This window comes from Rhincodon typus, chromosome 5 (genome assembly GCF_021869965.1).
Source record: "Rhincodon typus isolate 14 chromosome 5, sRhiTyp1.1, whole genome shotgun sequence".
Classification (NCBI taxonomy): domain Eukaryota; kingdom Metazoa; phylum Chordata; class Chondrichthyes; order Orectolobiformes; family Rhincodontidae; genus Rhincodon; species Rhincodon typus.
The window spans coordinates 38844434-38864640 of record NC_063336.1 but is presented as its reverse complement, the minus strand read 5'-3'; the positions used below and the strand labels follow the sequence as shown (position 1 = coordinate 38864640).

Below are 20207 nucleotides of genomic sequence, written 5' to 3'. Positions count from 1 at the left end.
CCGTGACACCACCCACGCCCTCCACCTCCTCCAGAACTTCCAATTCCCCGGTCCCCAACACCTCAAAAAAAGGCTTTTCTGATGAAGGGTCTAGGCCCGAAACGTCAGCCTCTCTGCTCCTATGATGCTGCTTGGCCTGCTGTGTTCATCCAGCCCTGCACCTTGTTGTCTCAAATTCTGAACCTTTTTGGCAATCCAAGTATATTACGTCTACTGGTCGCCCCTTCTATTAGTTACCTGAAAGGTTTCTGATAAATTTCGTCAGGCATAATTTCCCATTCATGAAATCATGCTGACTATGCTTGATTGTGTTATGTATTTCTGCTAAATACTCTGATATTCTATCCTTTGTAATTGACTAGCCTTTGACTAGTTTAAGCTAACTAGCTAGTAGTTAGAGCTGGATGAACACAGCAGGCCAAGCAGCATCAGAGGAGCAGGAAAGCTGACGTTTCGGGCCTAGACCCTTCTTCAGAAAAACCTATTTTTAGTCTCCCACCGTTTTTGAATGAAGCTGTTACTTTGGCAATTTCCCAATCCTGTGGTACTTTTCCAGAACCTAAAGGATTCCTGAAAGATTACTACCAGTGCATCTACTATCTCTGTAACTGCTTGCTTTCATATCCTAGGATGTAACCTATCCGATCTAGGGATTCAGCAACCCTTGACACTGTCAGTTTCCCTAAAACTTTTTCTCCAGTGCATAGTTATGATTTCCTTTCCCCTTACCCTTTTGCCACTTGATTATTTAGTATTTTTGGAATGCTGTTAGTGTCTTCTACCATGAAGACTGATACAAAGTATTCATTTGACTCCTTCTGCTGTTTCTGGTTTTCCCCATTATTATTTCCCGATCTTCATTCTCCACTGGCCTTTAACCCCTCTTTTTTAATCTAGTTTTTAAAAATAGATCTTGCTGTCCATTTCTTTATTACTTTCTAGTTTGCCCTCTTTTCTCTCTGTTTGGACAATCTTTCATTGGTTTTAAAACTTTCCAAGTCCTCTGGCTTACCATTAATCTTGGTCACGTTTGTTTTTTTTTTTTACTTTCAATTTTGTACCTTTGGTTGTTTTATACTCTTACTAGAATCTTCCCTCCTAACTGGGATATATCTTTTGAGAGATTATCTATATATTTTAAATGTCTACTGTTGTTCTTCACTATCTTTTTCAGGTAAATTCCACCTAACTTTGTTATCATCTCTTTTTGTAATTAGTCTTAATTAAGTTTAACAGTTGTTTCTGACCTAAGTTTCTCATTCTAACTTTATTAAACCTGCATCATTGCCCATTACAAGATCCAAAATAACCCGGAATCTGTTAGAATTGACAATGTATTGTTGTAGGAAACGGCCCAAATGCGCTCAATAAATTCTTCCTTATGTCAGCCTCCTGATTTTCTCAATCTACATGAAGATTATATTCAATTTTTTTAAACATGAGCCCCTTCTTTCCTGATTTATTCATTATTTCAGATCCATTAATTATAGGAGGCCTACAGACTACACCCACCAGTGTCATCTTTCCCACATCATTTTTGCCTTCACGAATTATAGATTTTATATCTTCTGATGTAAGGTCTTTTTTTGGCTATCTCACCACCCTTTCCTCCTTGCTTTTCCTTTCAGAAATTGATATATCCCTGAATATTTAGTTCCCAGCCTTGATCCACTTGTAACCATGTCTCTGTAATTGCTGTAACCTCATACACATTATCCTGTGCTATTAATTTGTTTACTTTGTTCTGAAATCTATACATATTTAAGTAAAGAGCGGTTAATTTACCTTGTCATTTTTCCCCTTTATTGACCCCGTTTACATTTTTTTTAATGGTTGTATGTTCTCTCTTCCTGTCTCACTCCAGGCATCATCAATGCGACCATATTGTTTTGCTTTATATGCCTATGTTTCCTTTCTTCAGATTTGTCCTGCACCCTGCCCCCAAAACTAAATTTAAAGTCCTTTTCACAGCCCTGGTTGTTTGATTTGCTCGGGCACTAGTCCCAGTATTGTTCAGACGAAACTTGTCCCACCAGAACGGTTCTTTACTATACCAGCACTAGTGTTAGTGCCCCATGAACTGAAACCCATTCCGCCCACGCCATTTTTTGAGTGATGCATTTAACTCCTCGACTTTAATTACCCTAGATGGTTTGCCCATAGCTCAGGTAGTAAATCCAAGATTGTTACTTTGGCTTTGCAATTTAAATAATTTTTTAAAATTTAGTTCCTAACTGTTCAAATTCTTTCAGTAGAATGTCCTTTCTAGTCTTATTAGTATCATTTATTATCAATGTGTAATCAACACATAGATCCATCTCTTGTTGAAAGTTCCTCTCCAGCCTAGAGAACATGTTCTTAGCCCTGGTACCTGACAGACAATACTGCCTTTGGGACTCTCACTGGCTGCAGAACTCCAGCTAATGGCTGCAGAGAACCATATCTATATCCTTACCACCACCTTGCTAGGGTCTCCCGCCTCCCAACACTTGACTGGTTCCCTGTATCCACATTACCTTGGTGAGTCGGCTCATCCTTTTCCTGCAGTCATCCTCTAATTCACATTGTTTACAAGAGCCTCCATAACTGTTAGATTTTACAGAGGCCAATGCTCCTCAAACTGTATCCCTTTGGTCCCTATTTCTGCTTCACTTACAGCCATTGGTCAAATTTGAGTCCCCTAATCTGCGGGGACTGACCATCTCCTGGAGCAAAGTGTTCAGGTAACATTACACCTCCCTGATGTGGCACAATGTCTGCAGCTCAAACTCTAGCTTCTCAACTCTGATCATAGAAACATAGAAGATAAGAGCAGAAGGAGACCATTCAGCCTTTCAAGCCTGCTCCACCATTCTTCACTATCATGGCTGATCATCTGACTCAGTATCCTCATCCTGCTTTTCCCCGTAACCTTTGATCCCATTCGCCCCAAGTGCTATATCTAGTTGCCTCTTGATTACATTCAATGCTTTGGCATTGACTACTTCCAGTGGTAATGAATTCGACAGGCTCACCACTTTTTGGGTGAAGAAATGTCTCCTCATCTCCGTCTTAAATCGTCTACCCTGAATCCTCGTACTGTGATCCCTGGTTCTAGACACACCCATCATCAGGAACATCTACCCTGTCCAGTCCTGTTAGAATTTTGTAAGTCTCTTTGAGAACCCCCTTCATTTGTCTGATCTCTAGCGAAAGCAATCCCAACGTAGTCAATCTCTCGTCATACATCAGACCCACCATCCCGAAATCAGCCTTGTAAACCTTCGCTGTACTCCCTCGAGAGCAAGAGCATCCTTCCTCAGAAAAGAAGACCAAAACTGCAACAATATTCCAAAGTTCCTCAAGCTGCAAACAATTATTTCTGAAGAAGGGTCTAGGCCCGAAACGTCAGCCTTCCTGCTCCTCTGATGCTGCTTGGTCTGCTGTGTTCATCCAGCTGTACACCTTGTTATATCAACAATTATTGCAGGTTTCTTTTGTCCTGGATCATTGCAATTCCCACATGCTACAGCACATAAACGTCTCTTGTCCTGCCATCACTATTGTATTTAATTTATTGGCTAATTACTTGAATATCCCTGCTCTTTACACTTAATTGTAATTTTGTGTATTTACACCAGTATCAGTGGTGTAGTTTAATGAGCTCCTTTTAAGAATAAGATGGAAAAGAAAAAGACTAGAAGCGTTAACACAATCTAAAGACCTGACTTTTACTTTAAAGACTAGAAATACTCTCTTCTCCTAGTCACCACCTCCTCGCTAATAAGTGCAAGGAATGCAGCTGGTGTCATATTATGATTTGTGACATCAGTATATCACTGGTCTTACAGGCGGGCCAGTCAATTTGCACCTTTTTATCCTCTCCACCAGCTACTTTGTATTATCCATTTAAAAACTATGGCTTTGATTTGTACAAGGGACAGGAACTGATCTTGAGCTCAAATGCTCAGCAGATCCACCATGTTGCACATTGGTGTTGAGCTCAAAGTTTGTACTCCAGATGCTCTATCCTAGCATCCTATATCACATTAAACTGCTTTTAAAATTCTTGAGTCTAATGGAAGAGGTGTTCCTGGAGGATTTAGTGACAAGAAGGCTCACTAAATCTTAATAGTATGACCACTTTTAAATAAACGTTTTCACCATTTGGCCAGCAGGTGAGAGTTGGAATTTGGTGAGGTGCGTACAGCCAGGGACTTGCGGAAGCTATCCTTGGCAGTCCAATGTAGAGCTGATCAGGAATTGAAGGAAGAGAGGTGGTTAAACATGATTAGAAGAAGACTAGATTAGAGGGGCCCCTTCACTATTGCTCCTTCTGACCTACTAGGAGTTCAAACTGACACAATATTCTTAAATTGACTTTCCTGTGCTGACCAGTTAGCTCCTCCGCCTGTGATGTGTTGCGAGGCTGGAAGTTGGTGACATCTCATGGTTCTGATGCAGTCTGTGTTTTGACCTTTGCATGTTGCAAAAGGCTGACAACATACTCTTTCAACCTCTATCTGCATTTAGCTGCAGCCTTTGGATGGGAGGGTTCACCTTTAATGCCATATATTGCTATGGTATAGTACTACGAGATCAGTTAGCTCAATCAGCTGGATAGCTAGTTTACAACGCAGCGTGCTGCCAACAGTGTGAGTTCAATGCCTGTACTGTTAGAGGTTACCATGAAGGACTCTTCTCTCTTAGGATGGCATGGTCGCTCAGTGGTTAACACTGCTGCCCCAGTGCCAGGATCCTGGATTTGATTCCACCCTCGGGCAATTGTCTGTGAGTCTCCTTGTGTCTGAGCGGGTTTTCACCAGGCTCTCTGGTTTCCTTCCACAGTCTAAAGATGTGCAGGTTGGGTGGACTGGCTTTGCTAAATTGCTCATAGTGTATGCAGGTTAGGTGGATTAGCTATAGGAAATGCAGGGTTACAGGGATAGGGTGAGGTGGTGGGTCTGCATGGGATGCTCTTTGGAGGGTTCCTGCTTCCACACTGCAGGGGTTCTATGATTCTCTAATGAGGGAGCAGCCTTATGGCCTTCTGGGACTATGGCAACTTCACCTTCACCTATGTTCACCATTTCAGATTTTAATTCCTCATCTGACTGTTAGTTGGTCTGAGCAGAGAAGGCGTTAAAATTGAGGCTAATGATCAATAAATTTAAGGAAGCAAATTAACAGCAACAGCTGTTCTTAGACTCTGCTTTAAGAATTCCCTCACTGTGTAGAAATGATTGGGAATACTTCTCCCTGGTTTCATGGGAAAAGGGAGAAGATATGTGTCCTTTAAGCACATTCTTAACTTTAAATCTTACACTTACTGTATGGACATGTTCTTCTGAATGAGATCACAAAGCTTTGACTCAGTTATATATCACTGCTGCTGCCCCCACCCCCCAAAAAAAGACCCGAACCACCACCACTCCATATATCCTTCTCTAGAATGGGCACGACCCAAAAGGCTAGCTGGTTGCAGATGATATGTTGTGTGGAATTCTTTGTGTCACAACTACTTTCAACAGTCCAGTATTCCCTTAAACACATTATATCAGGATTTTAGCTCTGCTAACAAGTGCTACCTTTGTCAGTCATGTTGCCTGACAAGTTTTGCAACTATTAGCTTAAATCAATACCTTTGTTCTGCTTTCTCATTTAACCACCCATTTCCACTTTCTTCAATAAACCCTAACCCTATCGCGGGATCTCAATCTCGAAACTTAAGAGTTAACCACATGCAGTGCAGTTGCTCGTTTGTTTGCTGAGCCAGTTGTTCCGTGGTGTGCAGATGTTGCTTAGAATGGTAACAAATCATCAGCGCGACCCTTAATCAAAGCGTTGGTGTTCTGCCCCATTCCGAATTTATATGATCCCCTGGTGTGGTGGATCTTGTCACTTCCAGTTCTGATTTTTAGCAGCAGTCTGTATATAGGGTCTATTTTTGTGTTTGCTAATGGAGTCACGCGTTGAGAACCCAGGCCTGCAGAAATTTGTTTGCATGTCTGTTCGCTTGTCCCAGTTGCTGCTAAAAGCCAGAACCGAAGTGACAAGACCCACCGCACCAGAGGATCATATAACTTCGGAATGGAACAGAACACCAACGCTTCGACTAGAGTTCGCACTGATGACGTTGCCTAGAATGGTGACAATATGTCTGCACTCAACAGAACAACCGGCTCAGCGAGCAAATGAACAACTGCATCCATAACCTGAGCTACAAATTTTTGCTAAAACCTCAGTTAACCACATTTCTGTGAATGTGGAGTCATGCATAGGCCAAAACAGATCTTGTCTCCTGAAGGACATTAGTTTGATGTGATGGTTTCGTGACCACTGGTAATAGGATTTTAGTAAGATAACTGATGTTTAAATGACTAGCTGTCTCCATTAATCAGAAAACCTGTGCTGTCCCTGAACTCACCCCTGTGAAAATCATACATGATGAGTTTAGGGACAGCACTTCCAGTATTCCTGGTTCCATCTGCAGAGAAAATCAGGACTTTAATTTCTAGCTTCCGGGTGTAAAACTGAAAATCAAACGGACATATTAAAGTTCTTGTGTCTGGTTTCCATGTCTGTTTGGATCATTGAAAGAGCACCTATTGTTTCCTGTTTGATTTAGATTGTAGAAATCAATCGTAGTTAGTTGGCTCACTTAATCATTCCTAACATTATAGCCTTTTTGTTTTACAGCTTGTCCATTACTACTTTTGGACAAGCTGAGGGTTTATAGCAACACTCCGAATTTGCTGTTTACAGTTGTTCAAGTGATAAATCTGGCTCATTACATCGTTTTCAGAAAGAAGATGATGCTCGTGCTAGAGAAGAAGCTGAGAGGTTGCGAATAGAACGTGAGAAACACTTCCAAAAAGAAGAACAAGAGCGAATGGAAAGAAAAAAGGTAATATGGCCAGTTTTAGGAAATGTCTTTTTTGCTGGCTTCTGTGTTGTCTTGAATGTTCGGTCATGATGGGTTTTAGTGCATTTGCTGGCCACCCCTTGACTCAAAAAAATGGCTGGTTTTTGTTAGCCTGAAGAGGAATATCAACAAGATTTGAACAGTGACACCTGCCATTCATTCACATAGTTTACAGCAAGAGTTGCTCAAAAATAGTCCTAATTTAACACTTTTTGTTTTCCCCTCCTGTTGCTTGCATTGGTGAAGAAAACTTACTCTCACCCCAGCTGAAATAACCGAACTTGGATCAAGACTATGGATCCTTTTTGGAATGATATGGCTGGGTTCTGTACACAAGACAGTGTGTATAACAAGCAATGTCATCTCTTTTGTATGGACTAATTCAGGGGTTCCCAAACCATGATCACAAGCCCAATTCTTTTGTTTTGGCCCTAGATTGCTAGGAGGGGAGAGAATGAGCACAGCAACATAAGTTCCTCTCATGAGCAAGTCCTGATTTTTGTTTTTCTCTCTGCCCCTAGTTATTTGGGAGGGGAAAGAGTACCTTCAAGTTATCCCACATGTGACCACTTCACATGAACTCAATTGGAAGATCAGCATGCTGGGAAGACTGGTCATGCTGCGTAGAATCATAGAATCCCTGCAGTGTGGAAACACGCCATTTGGCGCATCAAGTCCACACCGACCCTCCGAGGAGCATCCTACCAGACCTATCCCACTACCCTTTCCCTGTAACCCTGTATTTCCCATGGCTTAACGCACCTAACATTGATAATTCACTTGCCATATTGACTGAATTTGTATCTTCTAGAGGCTTGAGCAAATCATGCAAAGAACAAGAAAATCTGACACTTCTGAAAAGGTATCCAAAACTTAACAAATTACTTCAAAACTATACCAGTACATGTACCTTTTCAGCATTTATTTATGCTTAATTCTTCCTTTCACAGAAGGATAACCGAGTCAGGCTAACCGAGCAGACAAATGGGGATGTACCTAAACCAGCATCTCTTGATGAAGGTAATTCTAAATATTAATACAGAGCTGTGTGGATATTGAACTCTGCAGTTGGACTTTGGCCCTTCACCTGTAGAGTTTAGACCTACCGTCTAGAACGGAATGAATGATTTTTAACTTCTGGATTTGAGAGAACTCGGTGCCGCCATGCTTAATCTATTCCAAAGGCTTTAATAGCCTGACAACCTAAAAGAGTAGGAGTCATCAGAAAGGAGAATGACAGCATGATGGCAAACTTGCACCATACCCTTTGCACTGAATCAAAAAGCCTGTGACTCATCTACATGCCCACTGATCATCAAGAAGAAGGACCCAGTGCCCTTTAAATTGAAAAATACAATCTGGAAGTCCTCGGAAACCTGTTGCCAATGTCTAATTATACCTGAAAAGCAATTAAACTTTCCATGTGGGATGCACGAATATAGATTTAGCAATTGGATGTTATTACTGCTCCAAGTGGACCTGCATTGTGTTGAATCCAACTTGGCAGTCATAACTTTTGCCATCAGTATCAGATCCTCAGAAATAGCTCTCTGTATCTTACAAGTCTGTTTAGCTAGCACTCCTTATTTTTTTAGACCAGGACCCGGGAAACCCAAATTATACAATTTGTACCCAAAATCTGATTTCTGTGAACTGTTTTCTCACCACTGAGTGATTACAGCTTTGATCTCCAGTTCCTTTGGGACTTGATTTTTGTTTTTTGACTTAACTAGGTTTTTTGAAAGGACCCTTCATAGCCCCCATTGAAACCCCATTTTTTTTTATTTTTTCTGGATTGGTTCCTCACATTCATAAAGTCATAGAATCCCTACATTGTGGAAAGAGGCCTTTGCCCCATCAGGTCTACACCAACTCTCCCACCCAGCATTCCACCCAGACCCACAGCCACACCCTATCCCTATCCCGATACCAGTGGGAGGAAACCGGAACAGCCGGCAGAAACCCATGCAGTCATTGAGAGAAAGTGCAAACTTCTCAGTCTACTAAAGGCTGAATATGAATGTGTCCCTAGTGTTGTGAGACTCTGTGCTGCCCCTAAGGGAGAATTGAGCCCCCAGACGAGTTTTTGATTCAGTCAGCTGCAGTAGTGGTATTTGAACCCAAGCCATGGAATCCACCAGTTCCTATATGCTGGAGGTACAATAAATCCTGCCCTGGTATTTTTACTGTGTTTCATTTAAGTAATTAGGTTTCCGTTTTAAAAATCTCACTCAAAATTATCACTTTTTATGTAGTTTAATTTGTTACCATATAAATTTACATAATATTTTATTTCTTCAGCATCGTCAAAATGCTGCCTACTTTGGAAAGACGGGAGTGTGAGTGCAGAATGAAAACTCTCTAACCTGCTCACCTAATCAATGTCTCTATCCCTGTCTCGGACCACTGTTTGTTTTTTGTGGCAGATTAAAACAGCATGTCCTCCCTCCCTCCCTCCATTCGTCCGTCCCCCTATCCATAAGCACTTGGCCTTGCTACATTCAGACAAGCTGACGCATCTCAGTAACCAGAAATTCCGATGAGTTAAGAACCAGTTCTAACCAGCCATATAATCCACTACCTGCACCTGCTTTTCAGCAGGGAGTTTGTTTATCACGGACTGAAACATGAAGAAGCTACAATTTGCAGTTACAGTTAAGCAAACTTGATAAGTTTTTACTTTTGAGAGACCCTTAAAATTCCCTCAGCTCGTTATGCATTTGGCTTTGCCGCACTCCAACAAGCAGCTAACTTTGGACTTCTCAGAAATGTGTTTGATTGAACTCAGTTGTCATTCGCTTAAATTTGGGTATAATCCCATCCTACTCAAAATTGTCCAGTCAGGACAGACTTTCTTGGCAGGAATCAATTTTGTAAACCTTCATTGATCTCCCCTCCAAGCTGTAGATGGAGACAGTATTTTTTCATTGGTGAGAGAAAATCAAAGTTAAGGGCCACAAATGTAAGAGTCGCTGTTAAATCCAATTGAAAAATTATGAAAAACTTCTATTCCCCCCCAAAGAGTCATTAGACTGTAGAACTTTAAAATCAGAAAGAGTAGCTAGGACAAAGGACTGCGTTATGAGCAAGCCAGACAAAAAAAAAAGACATGTTGGTATTAGATGAGGTAGGGAGAAGGCTACTCCGCAACGTAAATTTTGGCACAGTCTATTTGGATTAAATGCTCTGTATACATTCTATAAATTCTACACAACATGATGTTGTCGAGTTAGTTACTGTTACTCTAACTATGGTTAGAGCCAATAAATGTTATATTCTGGATTTAATGATGTAATATTAGACTTGATCAAGTGTTTTCATAGAAACTTATTTCTGCATCTATTTTATCATTTCAGCATCCAGCCAGAATCCTGACTTAACAGAAGCAACGTCAAAGGTCTCAGAAGAAATGGCCAGTGAGGAGTCAGTAATTAAAAAAGTGGACAATAAGGTGGAATTTGTAGATCATTCTCAAATAGATAAAGAATGGTAAGAATGGTGTTAATTTAGTTAATTTTTTTGATACTTTGGTTGAATGCTAATCTAGATTAATTGAAAATAAATTAAGAAACATTAGCAAACACAATGCTAATGCTATTGATTACAAGGTATACTTACTAAATATACTCTGGAAGGTAATTTGATCAATTTTAGTCTTGTGCCCTGTAATTCTGCAATTGGATCCCGACTGCTCTACACCAACATTGTTAGTGCAATCTCAATCAATGAGTGGGAATCAGAAAGCTTCCCAATCATCAGGTCTGGAGTCAGGCAGGGCAGTCCACACTCTCCTGCCTTGTTTGTGTGTTTATATAGAGCATTTTTGCTGAGTCCATCAGGAAGGATGGTAGCCTGAAAGGGTGACCATTCCAGGCAGTGGAAGCCTGCAGTTCACTACCTCCCCCTGTACTTGGACGAAGTCATCGTTTTCTGCTTGGATCCACTGTCACCGTGCACAGACTCAGTTTGAACTGGCCTCGGGTGCCAAGGTAAATCGAGGCAAGAATGAGGCCACGCTCTTTGGGAACAGGGACAAACAATCTTTCATTACCTGAAGGTGCTCTGTATTTGGCTCAGTGGAGCTGGGGCTTGTGCCAAAATGTGAGAGGAGTGTGTCACCAAATTGGGGCGAGAACTCCCCCCCCTGGGCGCGCCCCCCCCCCCCCACCATTGTGGGTAAAAACCTGGTCATCAGGTGTGAAGTACTGTGTTGTACGCGGCGCAGGTTTGACCTATTTCCCAAACCTGCACCGCTGCAGTCACCCAGGCCATCTTTCACTTTGTTTGGAGGTCGAAGATGGACTGAGTCCAAAGGGACATTATGTATAAAGATCTGGAAAAAGTGGGGCTAAAACATACTCAATGCTATCCTCCCCCTAATGGCCACCTTTTGTATGTGGCTGCATCAAGCTGTGCATAGATGCTCAGTACATAACCACCAATTCTCAGTACAGATTGAGATTCCACCTGTCCCTGGTGTTGCAAAGGATAGGCTTGGCCTCGTTGCAGCGGAATACTCCAAGTAGTTGGACCGTTCATTACCACCTGTCCTTCGTGGAGAAATTTGTGAAGAAAAACACTTTTAACCACAAGTCCATCAGACACTGGTCAGCACATAGTCACATCCACACCCTTTGTGAAGAGCAGGGGGTGGATCTTGTTGAGTAGTTCGCTGTGCAGACTGTCAGTCATTTGGCAGAAAATTTCATCACCAGAACTTTCCAACAGGCACCAGGATATTGCTTGGATGATGGTGGGAAGGGCTCTGCCCGTGAGATCTCTCATGCATGCTCGGACTCTGCGCCACCACACGCTGCCCTCAAAATGTCTGCAGAAGGGACAAGACTGTCACGCACCTCTTTCTGGGATGTGCTTATGTAAAGGAAGCCTGGAGAGAAATGCAGTGGTTTTTGTCAAGGTTCATCCCAAGCAGCACTGTGATGCAGGACTCTGTGCTGTTCCCTGGGACACACACCGAGACAAACATCAACTGTGCCTGCAGGAGCATGAACTCAGTGAAAGACGCTCTAGTCTGCACGAAACATGCTGGCCTTCCAGTTGAAGGAGTTGACCCCTCGAATGAGCGTTGCAGACTGGCACATTCCAAGGTCCAGGACTATGTGCTGAGGTACATAGTAAATCTTGGGGCAGCTGCTGCCAAGGCACAGTTGGGAAAGACCATTCTGTAAGGTCCTTCCGCCAAAGCATAAGGGAGTTCTATTCACTAATCAAACCCTCCCGATGCCTCCGCTAAAAGCCAAGAGTTTAATTGTAAATATAGAGAAAGGCAAACCTCAAAGTTTGTTTTCTTCTGTGTGAGTAAAGACAGGTCTGGATCTGAACAGCTTCATTAACTGTGTATGTACACAAAGATTTCCATCTATGAACAAAGTATATTTTTGCAATTTTAAAAAAAAAGTAGAATTTCAAAACAAGAGGGGGGATAAATGACACTTTGTTGACCTCCTTACCATCCTCTCAGTTGCATGATACAAGAACGATTAAGTTATTGATCGATCACAACTATCAATTTTTGTCAGTTAGATCTGGTGTAGAAATACCTTATGGTTACCTTTTTTATAGAATTGAAATGTCAAATGACAAGTGCATTTCATCTAGACTTCTCTGTCCAAAGTTCCGCTCGATTTGTTAACCTAATTTGAGCCTGTTTCCTCTTGTGCTGCTATCACATCTTCTCTTATATTGAAATAGAGTCTCATATGCTGTCTAGTAAATCTTTATTACATCATTTACCAGACTGAAACATTCGTGGTTCTTCAGGCTTTCTTTGTAATTCGGCTCTTTGATACAAATGATCAGTCTTGGAGCATTTCAAAGGGGCTTATTTTAACAACATGAGAACAGAAACAGGTATAAGCCATTAGGCCCCTCTAGCCTGCCATGCCATTTAACAAGATAATAGCTAATTTCCCCCAGGCCTCAATTCTTTTCTTTTATTCATTTATGGGATGTGGCATCGTTGGCCATATTTGGATACATTGATTGCCCTTCCTTAATTGCCTAGAGAGCAGTTGAGAGTCAACGATGTTACTTTTATGGAAGTTATAGCTCTCAATTTCTCTATGTATTTCAAAAATCGACCTCCTTTAAATATTGGCAGTGATCTAGCCTGTCAATTCTATAGGGTAGAGAATTCCAGATATCAGTTTTTTGAGCGTTCCCTAGCTTGAGATACCTTCACTGATGGAAAATCATCTCAACATCTACCCTGTCAATCTCCCTTAGAATGTTGTCTCTTTGTCCTCTCATTCTTCTGAAGTCTAATGAATAAAAGCCTAATCTGTTTATCTGTTCTTGGTAAGTCAATCCTTTCATCCCAGAAATCAGCCTAGTGACTCTCGTTTGAACTGTCTCCAACGCCAGTACATCAATCCTTAAATATGAGGTCCAAAGCTATATACAGTACTCTAAGAATGGCCTCCACAACGGCCTGTACGGTTGTAACAAGATGACTTTATTTTGGTGTCTCCACTCATCACCTCTGGCTGAAGATTGCTGTGAAAGCTTCAGCCCTAGTTTTCGATGTGCTGGACTCTTCCACCATTTGAGGATGGGGATCTTTGTGGGGTCTCTTCCTCCAGTGACTTGTTTTGTCTACCATCATTCATGACTGGGTGCAGCAGTGTCAACAAGGTCATCTATCTGTGGAACCACTGGAGATGGGAGAGACACTAAACTGATATTTCATGTCAGTATTGAAGGGTTTTCTGAGACAGAGGATTTACATGCATTTGGAGGGACAAGGACTGATTCTGGATAATCAGCATGGCTTCATTCCAGGGAAATTGTCTTTCAAACATGATCGATGACGTGACCAAGAAGATAGATGAGGGCAGAATGGTAGACACGGACTTGTCTACCTGGACTTTAGTAAAGCCTTAGACTGATTAGTAAAGTGAGATCGCATGGGATTCAGGGAGAGCTTGCCAATTAGATACAAAATTGCCTTTTCAGTATGTTATGGACCAGACCAGATCCCCTCGAAATATATTAAGAAGGAATCCTAGATCCTAACATTTCTTATTTTAAAGGAAAATGTCAGGTGCTATGTTCTGGATACAATTCAATTGGTCAAACTATTCAATGTTAAGCAAAACACAGCTTATTCAAACACTATAGTTAAAATATAACAAAAAGAAATACTGCAGATAATTTACATCTATTAGAAAACTTAACAGAATAATAGATACAGTAACTATTACGAATTAACTGTTCCAATGTAGTAACAACCCATAAACACATACTTGGCAAAAGGCAAATTGAAAAAACAATTGTATTACACGCAATCCAACAGCCCAGGAAGAGAACCTCCAGCTTTTGGCTGCAATCAACAGAGGGGAAAATAGCTTCCACTTCTTCAAGATCCCAATAGCAACTGCTGCTGAAAAGCTAAAAATCCATGGTTTTGTGGTGGGAGCTTGACCACACTCATTCAGGCTGCTTCTATTCTTTTTAAAAAGAAACACCAAGGCTTCTCGACTTGTTTATCTTCTCATAGACTGGTCAATGTCCGTCCTGCCATTTTTTTCTTTCTCCGTTTCTCTCTGTCTCCTTTCCCGCCGCCCCCCCCACACTTCCCCTCTGTGAAACCAGGACGAAACACAAAGCCATAAAATCATCACAAGTAGGAGACCAAAGGTAGTTACGGAGAGTTGTCTATTTAGACCGGAGGTCTGTGACTAGCAGTGTTCTGTAGTGATCAGTGCTGGGTTCACTGTTGTTTGTCATTTATATAGATTAATTGGATGAGAATTTAAGAAGCATAGTTAGTAAATTTGCGGATGACGCCAGAATTGGCGGTTTAGTAGATACTGAAGAAGGTTATCAAAGATTGCAAAGGGATCTTGATCAATTGAGCCAGTGGGCTGAGGAGTGATAGATGGAGTTTGGATAAATGCGAAATGTTGCATTTTGGTAAGATGAGCAAGGGCAGGACTTATACAGTTAATGGTAGGGCCATGCAAGTGTTGTCAAACAGAGACCTAGGAGTTCAAGTACATGGTTCTTTGAAAGTTGTGTCACAGGTAGGCAGGGTGGTAAAGAAGACATTTGGTACGCTTGCCTTCATTGCTGAAACCATTGAATATACGCTTTGGGACATCATATGGCAGTTGTAAAGGATGTTAGTGAGGTCACTTTTGGAGTACTGTGTACAGTTCTGGTCACCCTGCTATCGAAAGGATATTAAATTGGAGAGAGTGCAGAAAAGATTTACAAGGACATTACTGGGACTGGAAGGTTTGAGTTATAATGAGAGGCTGGACAGGCTGGGACCTTTTTTCACCGGAAGTTAGGGGTTTATAAAATCATGAGGGGCATCGATAAGATGAATAGCAAAGATCTTTCCCTAGGGTAGGGGAGTTCAAATCTAGAGGGCATGTTTTTAAGGTGAGGGGAGAAAGATTTCAAAGGGATCCGAGGGACAACTTTTCCACAGAGAGGGTGATTTGTATGTGGTATGAACTGTCAGAAGAAGTGGTAGGTGCAGGTACAGTTAGATTTGAAAGACATTTAGCCACATACACAAATAGGTAAGGTTTAGAGGGATGTGGGCCAAACGCAGGCAAATGGGACTAGTTTAGTTTGGGAAACTTGTTTGGCATGGACGAGTTGGACCGAAGGATCTGTTTCCTTGCTATATGACTATGACTCCCTAATTTGTCTAGGCAATATGCGGATTAAAATCTCCACGGAAGTTGTACTGCCCTTGTACTCCATCCGTTCTCAGCTTATACTGTGTCCTGCAGGTGAGGCAACTCCCCAGGGACCTTTGGATGATTACCATCCATGACTTCTTTGCTTTGCTATTCCTTATTTTCAACCAAACTGGTTCCACGTCTCAATCGTTTGCATCGATATCATGACTCACCATTGCAATAATACCATGTTTTTTAGGAAAGCAACCCCACCTCCTTTTCATTTGTGCATTCTTCCAGAAAGTTGAATGCCCTTGAATATTGTTTCCCAGTCTTGATCACCCTGAAGACATCCATAATAGCTATCAAATCACATTCATTGATTTTTATTAGTGCTGTTGAACTTTATTTCTTTGGTTTTCTACTTTATATTAAGAAGCACGATAATGTTTAACTTTTAACTTTGTTTCTTTTTTTTTACTTTATACCTAAGATTTTGTACCTTTTTTATGTAAGATGGGGCCAGGAATGGCAACATTGTACTTGTGTACTTCTGTATTTGAGTACACATGACAATAAATTCTAATTCATCTAACTTGTTACAAATCCTGCGTGCTTTCAGATAAAGAGCTTTAAGCTTTGACTTTTTGCCACTATTACTTATTCTGGCTCTACCTTTTGCACTGTTTTGCATATATTTGGTGACCAGAACACTGCATCAAAAACATTCTATGAAACGTTAAATAATTGAAATATTGTAGCCACTCTTGTCAACCTATTTTCTGCTGAAATCAGGAAAACTTCAAATCTGTAACCAGTGTCACTTAGCAATTTACGTTGAGACATATTAAGTAACATCAACAGGATAAATCCTGGTTAAAATAAAAAGAAAAATGCAATCTGTAACACTGTACATTTGTAAGAGTCATTTGTTACAAATCGTTTTTTTAAAAGTTTTTTGAATTATTTTGCAGTGTTATGTTTGAGTGGCCATGTGGCCTATTCCTGCTCCTTATTCATGAGTGGTGTGTAATTGAGATATAAATTGAACCTCCTCTACCAAAGCAATTGTTTCGTGATTGGTAACTTGCTAACATCTAGCAATCTATTGCTAAAATTTGGAGTCCTGTGTATAAGATGGACTGGCAATATTGGGAAGCCAGCAATGATTATTTTTCACCTTTTCAGACTAAATAGCTTTGGGAGTGCTAGCTTTTTGGCAGATTAAACTGTAAAATATATTGACAGTAATAAAATTATAATCACAGCCTACTTTCTAAAACATTGCTATATCTTGGTATCCAAACCCATGTAATATTTACTTGGCTGACTGACTTTTTTTAAACATTATTCTCTAGTCCTGCTACCAAGAAAACCATTAGAGAGAATGGAGTTTCTGTGCAAAATGAAAGCTTTGAAGATTTTATTGATCTCTCATTTGAGATAAAAGCTACTAGAGTAGCCACAGAAACTAGAAGTGATGATTGTCAGGGTAAAGATGGCATTCCTGTGAATCCAATTATTGCATTTGAGGAAAATGGATCTGTGGAGTTATTAACCAAAGTAGAAAGCATTCAGACTCAACAAACAGCAGGTATGTAGCTAACTCACTTCTGTTAGTATATAAAAGTTTAATGTTTTTTAATGATATTAATGTTGTGGATGCAATGTGCTAAGGCCCAGCGCTTGAAGACATGGTAATGAATAGAGAAGCAGGTATCTGTAAGTGACTGACATTTTAAAAACCCAATTTTCATGGAGCTTTATGAAGCTGAAGAAGTTTGAGACGTATGAGATAAAAATTTGAAAATCAGTTTTTGTTGACTTAAGTTGACTTCTATTAGTAAGCACATGGTGATAAATGAGGATGGCATAGTTCTGATTGAGATATAAGAAGCAGTTTTGACTCTGGGAAACATATCTATATTTTCTATTTAGCATTGATTTGAAGCCGCGATTTTGATTTGGTTTGGCATCCAAGAAGTCAAATATGCAGACTTAAATTTAGAAATAACTGGTTAGCAAGACAGTGACAAAGGTCAAATGCTGGATTGTCACTAAAGGAACACAAAAGTTGAACTTCTGCATGCTCTGTTTTACAATGAAACAATAGACAGCAGTTTATGCTGCTCTTTGTGGTTCTCTAAACATGTGCTTTTGCAGGGTTGAGAAATGAACTGCAAGAAAACTACTGTATGACCTGGAAGATTGATTGAATGTATAATTTCAAATTATGCTTTCTGGAAGGGGCTTCAGGGGCACTGAATTTATACTTTGTCCCCATTTATGCTTTTGTGTTTATCTGATGATTTCCAGATTTTGAATAGTCATGTGAATTTTTATTTCATAAATGTAACTAATTGCTGTAATTTTTATTTCTGCTCTTTATTTTTTCCAGAGGTGATTTAAGAGCGTTGAGCAGGAATAACAAAGTTATGGTGTTCAGTAAGCACATTCACAGCAACTGGATTTCCTTTTGTTTTGCATCAAGAAGGATTGAAGTGCCACCATTTTGCAATCCAGCATCTAATTTTAAAAAGCTAGAAACTAGCCACAGCTATGAAAATGGAAATATGAACTTGAGGTGTGGTTTGAGAGGAATTCATCATTTGCTAACTGAACATCTGGTTAACTCTGATCACTGGTTAATCATGCTTAGTATGCATTGTATATAAACTGCTTTTCCAACATGTTCCTTCAGGGAATTGACATTCTTCTACATAGTATAACAAATGAGAATGACCAATTTATGCTGGTGAAGGGCAGTATTTCAAAACTAGCAGCACATTCACTTTTCAGAAACCTATTACTTGAAAAAGCTTGTTTGAGCTGAAAGTAGTTGATAATGAGGCCATATAGATAGGTATGTAAACCAATTGTTTAAATATGGCATGGAGAGTTCTGCCTAGTTCTCTGTAATCCTTAAATGCTAAGCAGATCATTTTAGATACTTCACTATTGTCTCCAATTCATAATTTTATTACACTAGGTCCAATAGAAAAATATTGAAAATAGTGTGTAATTAATTGGATCTAATGGTAATTCTGTGAATGGTTGATAAAGGACCTGTTGCACATCAGTTGCTACTTATCACAAGGTAACTTCGAGGCACATTAGTTATACCAGTGAAATGTCTCGAACAGTCTTATGATCTAATGAAAAGACAGTTGAAATTTAGATGATACGACTTAAATCTGATTGCCTTATCAGATCATGAGATGAACTAAAAGTGGTTTATGGAGTCTTTAGTTGTGCTCGTTTCAGAGCAAGAAACCTGACTTTTCCTGGGCGTTTGAGATGGCATTCCTTCTATGACTTTCAGGCACTAGATTTTGAGTCTTTAAATTTAACTCCGTTGTAATTTACTGCACAAGTGAAGCTCATAACTTCCATTTCATGTTTAGATATTGCTGCTACAGAGCATGACTGTAAAACCGTGCACTTTTTCTTGAGTTCTAAAATTATTGCAGGCAATACTAAATATGATCAGAATTCGGTTCTTTTTCTCTCCTGAGAATTATGATTGAAATACTTTGTGAGAGTCCTTTATTCAAAGTTGATCATTACAGGAAATTAAATATATAAAATAAGTTAATAGGTTAATTTAAAACCAGCTGGTGTACATGTTGTGGTAAATGAAAGGCTGGGTCTAAACTTTTAAAGTCTTCATCTATCCACAAGTAGAAAAAAGCCATTTAGCATTTGTTCAATAATCATTGTATAGCTGCGTATTCTGTTCTTTCATCTTTTCTGTATCACCTATTCATCCATGTATATAGAAATTATTTAAAAATGGGGAAGAATCTTTGCATTTTCTTTAGCTTTGTTTTAATCTGTATAGATGGGTGTACAAAATTCTTTTGAGTTAATATTTTTAGATTCTCTTAATTGATTTTCAGTTGTAATATGATAATTACCACACTAATCAAGGGTGTGATCTTTTGCTGATTTACTTTTATCAGTGGAATGTTCTGAATTGATTTATTTTTGAATGTAGAGATTATACGTAGTGTTTCAGATCTTTGTGCTACTTTCCTGCCTAATTTAAATACAAAACAATGAATTAAATTAATTTGTGTTTATGAAGAGGTTTGGCCAACAAGCTGGCTTCTCATATAAAATAAACTTGAGTGAAGGCTCAGTAAAACCTGCATGATTTTGAAAGAAAAATGCCCCTTTGTTTTCCACTTTCTCTGCATTTCCCACCTTACCTAACTTTTGTAGTTCCAAAAGATGATCCTTAAAATTTGTTGGAGACAAGTTGATGACTTGCACAAATGCAATAAAATAATAGTTTCTGTAACTAGTGTGTGTTTTGCAGTTTTATTATTTCTAGAGAACTAGTTTGAAAATCGTGGCTTAGTTAAAATTTATAAATTCTGACTGATGGATTTGGTTTACAGATGTACCTTTTCAGAAAACTACTTCAAAGAGTAATTCATTGTGTGTTCATTATGGGACTTTGTGTTTTAAAGCTTACCTGTTGGCATTTTTTTTTTCCTTGAAGTGCTCATTTATTCACTTATGTTTCTGTACTTATTGACTTTTCTTGTTCTCTTGATCTGATTTTCCTTTGTAAAACTCAAAACAGAATTTAATTGAGGATATGCTGTAGTGGGACCTACAAACTGAGACTAAGCCCAGTA

At 39.8% G+C, this 20207-nt stretch overlaps 1 protein-coding gene across 2 annotated transcripts in view; it reads left to right on the top strand.

Annotated features, from left to right (window-relative positions):
- The window catches only part of LOC109923570 (ensconsin-like), a 132377-nt gene extending 112513 nt beyond the window's left edge, over window positions 1–19864 (top strand). For both annotated transcript variants that reach the window (XM_048597400.1, XM_048597402.1), the window contains exons 13-18: window positions 6785–6886; window positions 7716–7766; window positions 7855–7924; window positions 10261–10393; window positions 16920–17155; window positions 17960–19864. In XM_048597400.1, coding sequence (XP_048453357.1) covers window positions 6785–6886; window positions 7716–7766; window positions 7855–7924; window positions 10261–10393; window positions 16920–17155; window positions 17960–17970 — 603 coding nt within the window. In that variant the 3' untranslated portion in view covers window positions 17971–19864. The remainder of the gene's footprint in view (window positions 1–6784; window positions 6887–7715; window positions 7767–7854; window positions 7925–10260; window positions 10394–16919; window positions 17156–17959) is intronic.
- Window positions 19865–20207: the final 343 nt, after the last annotated feature.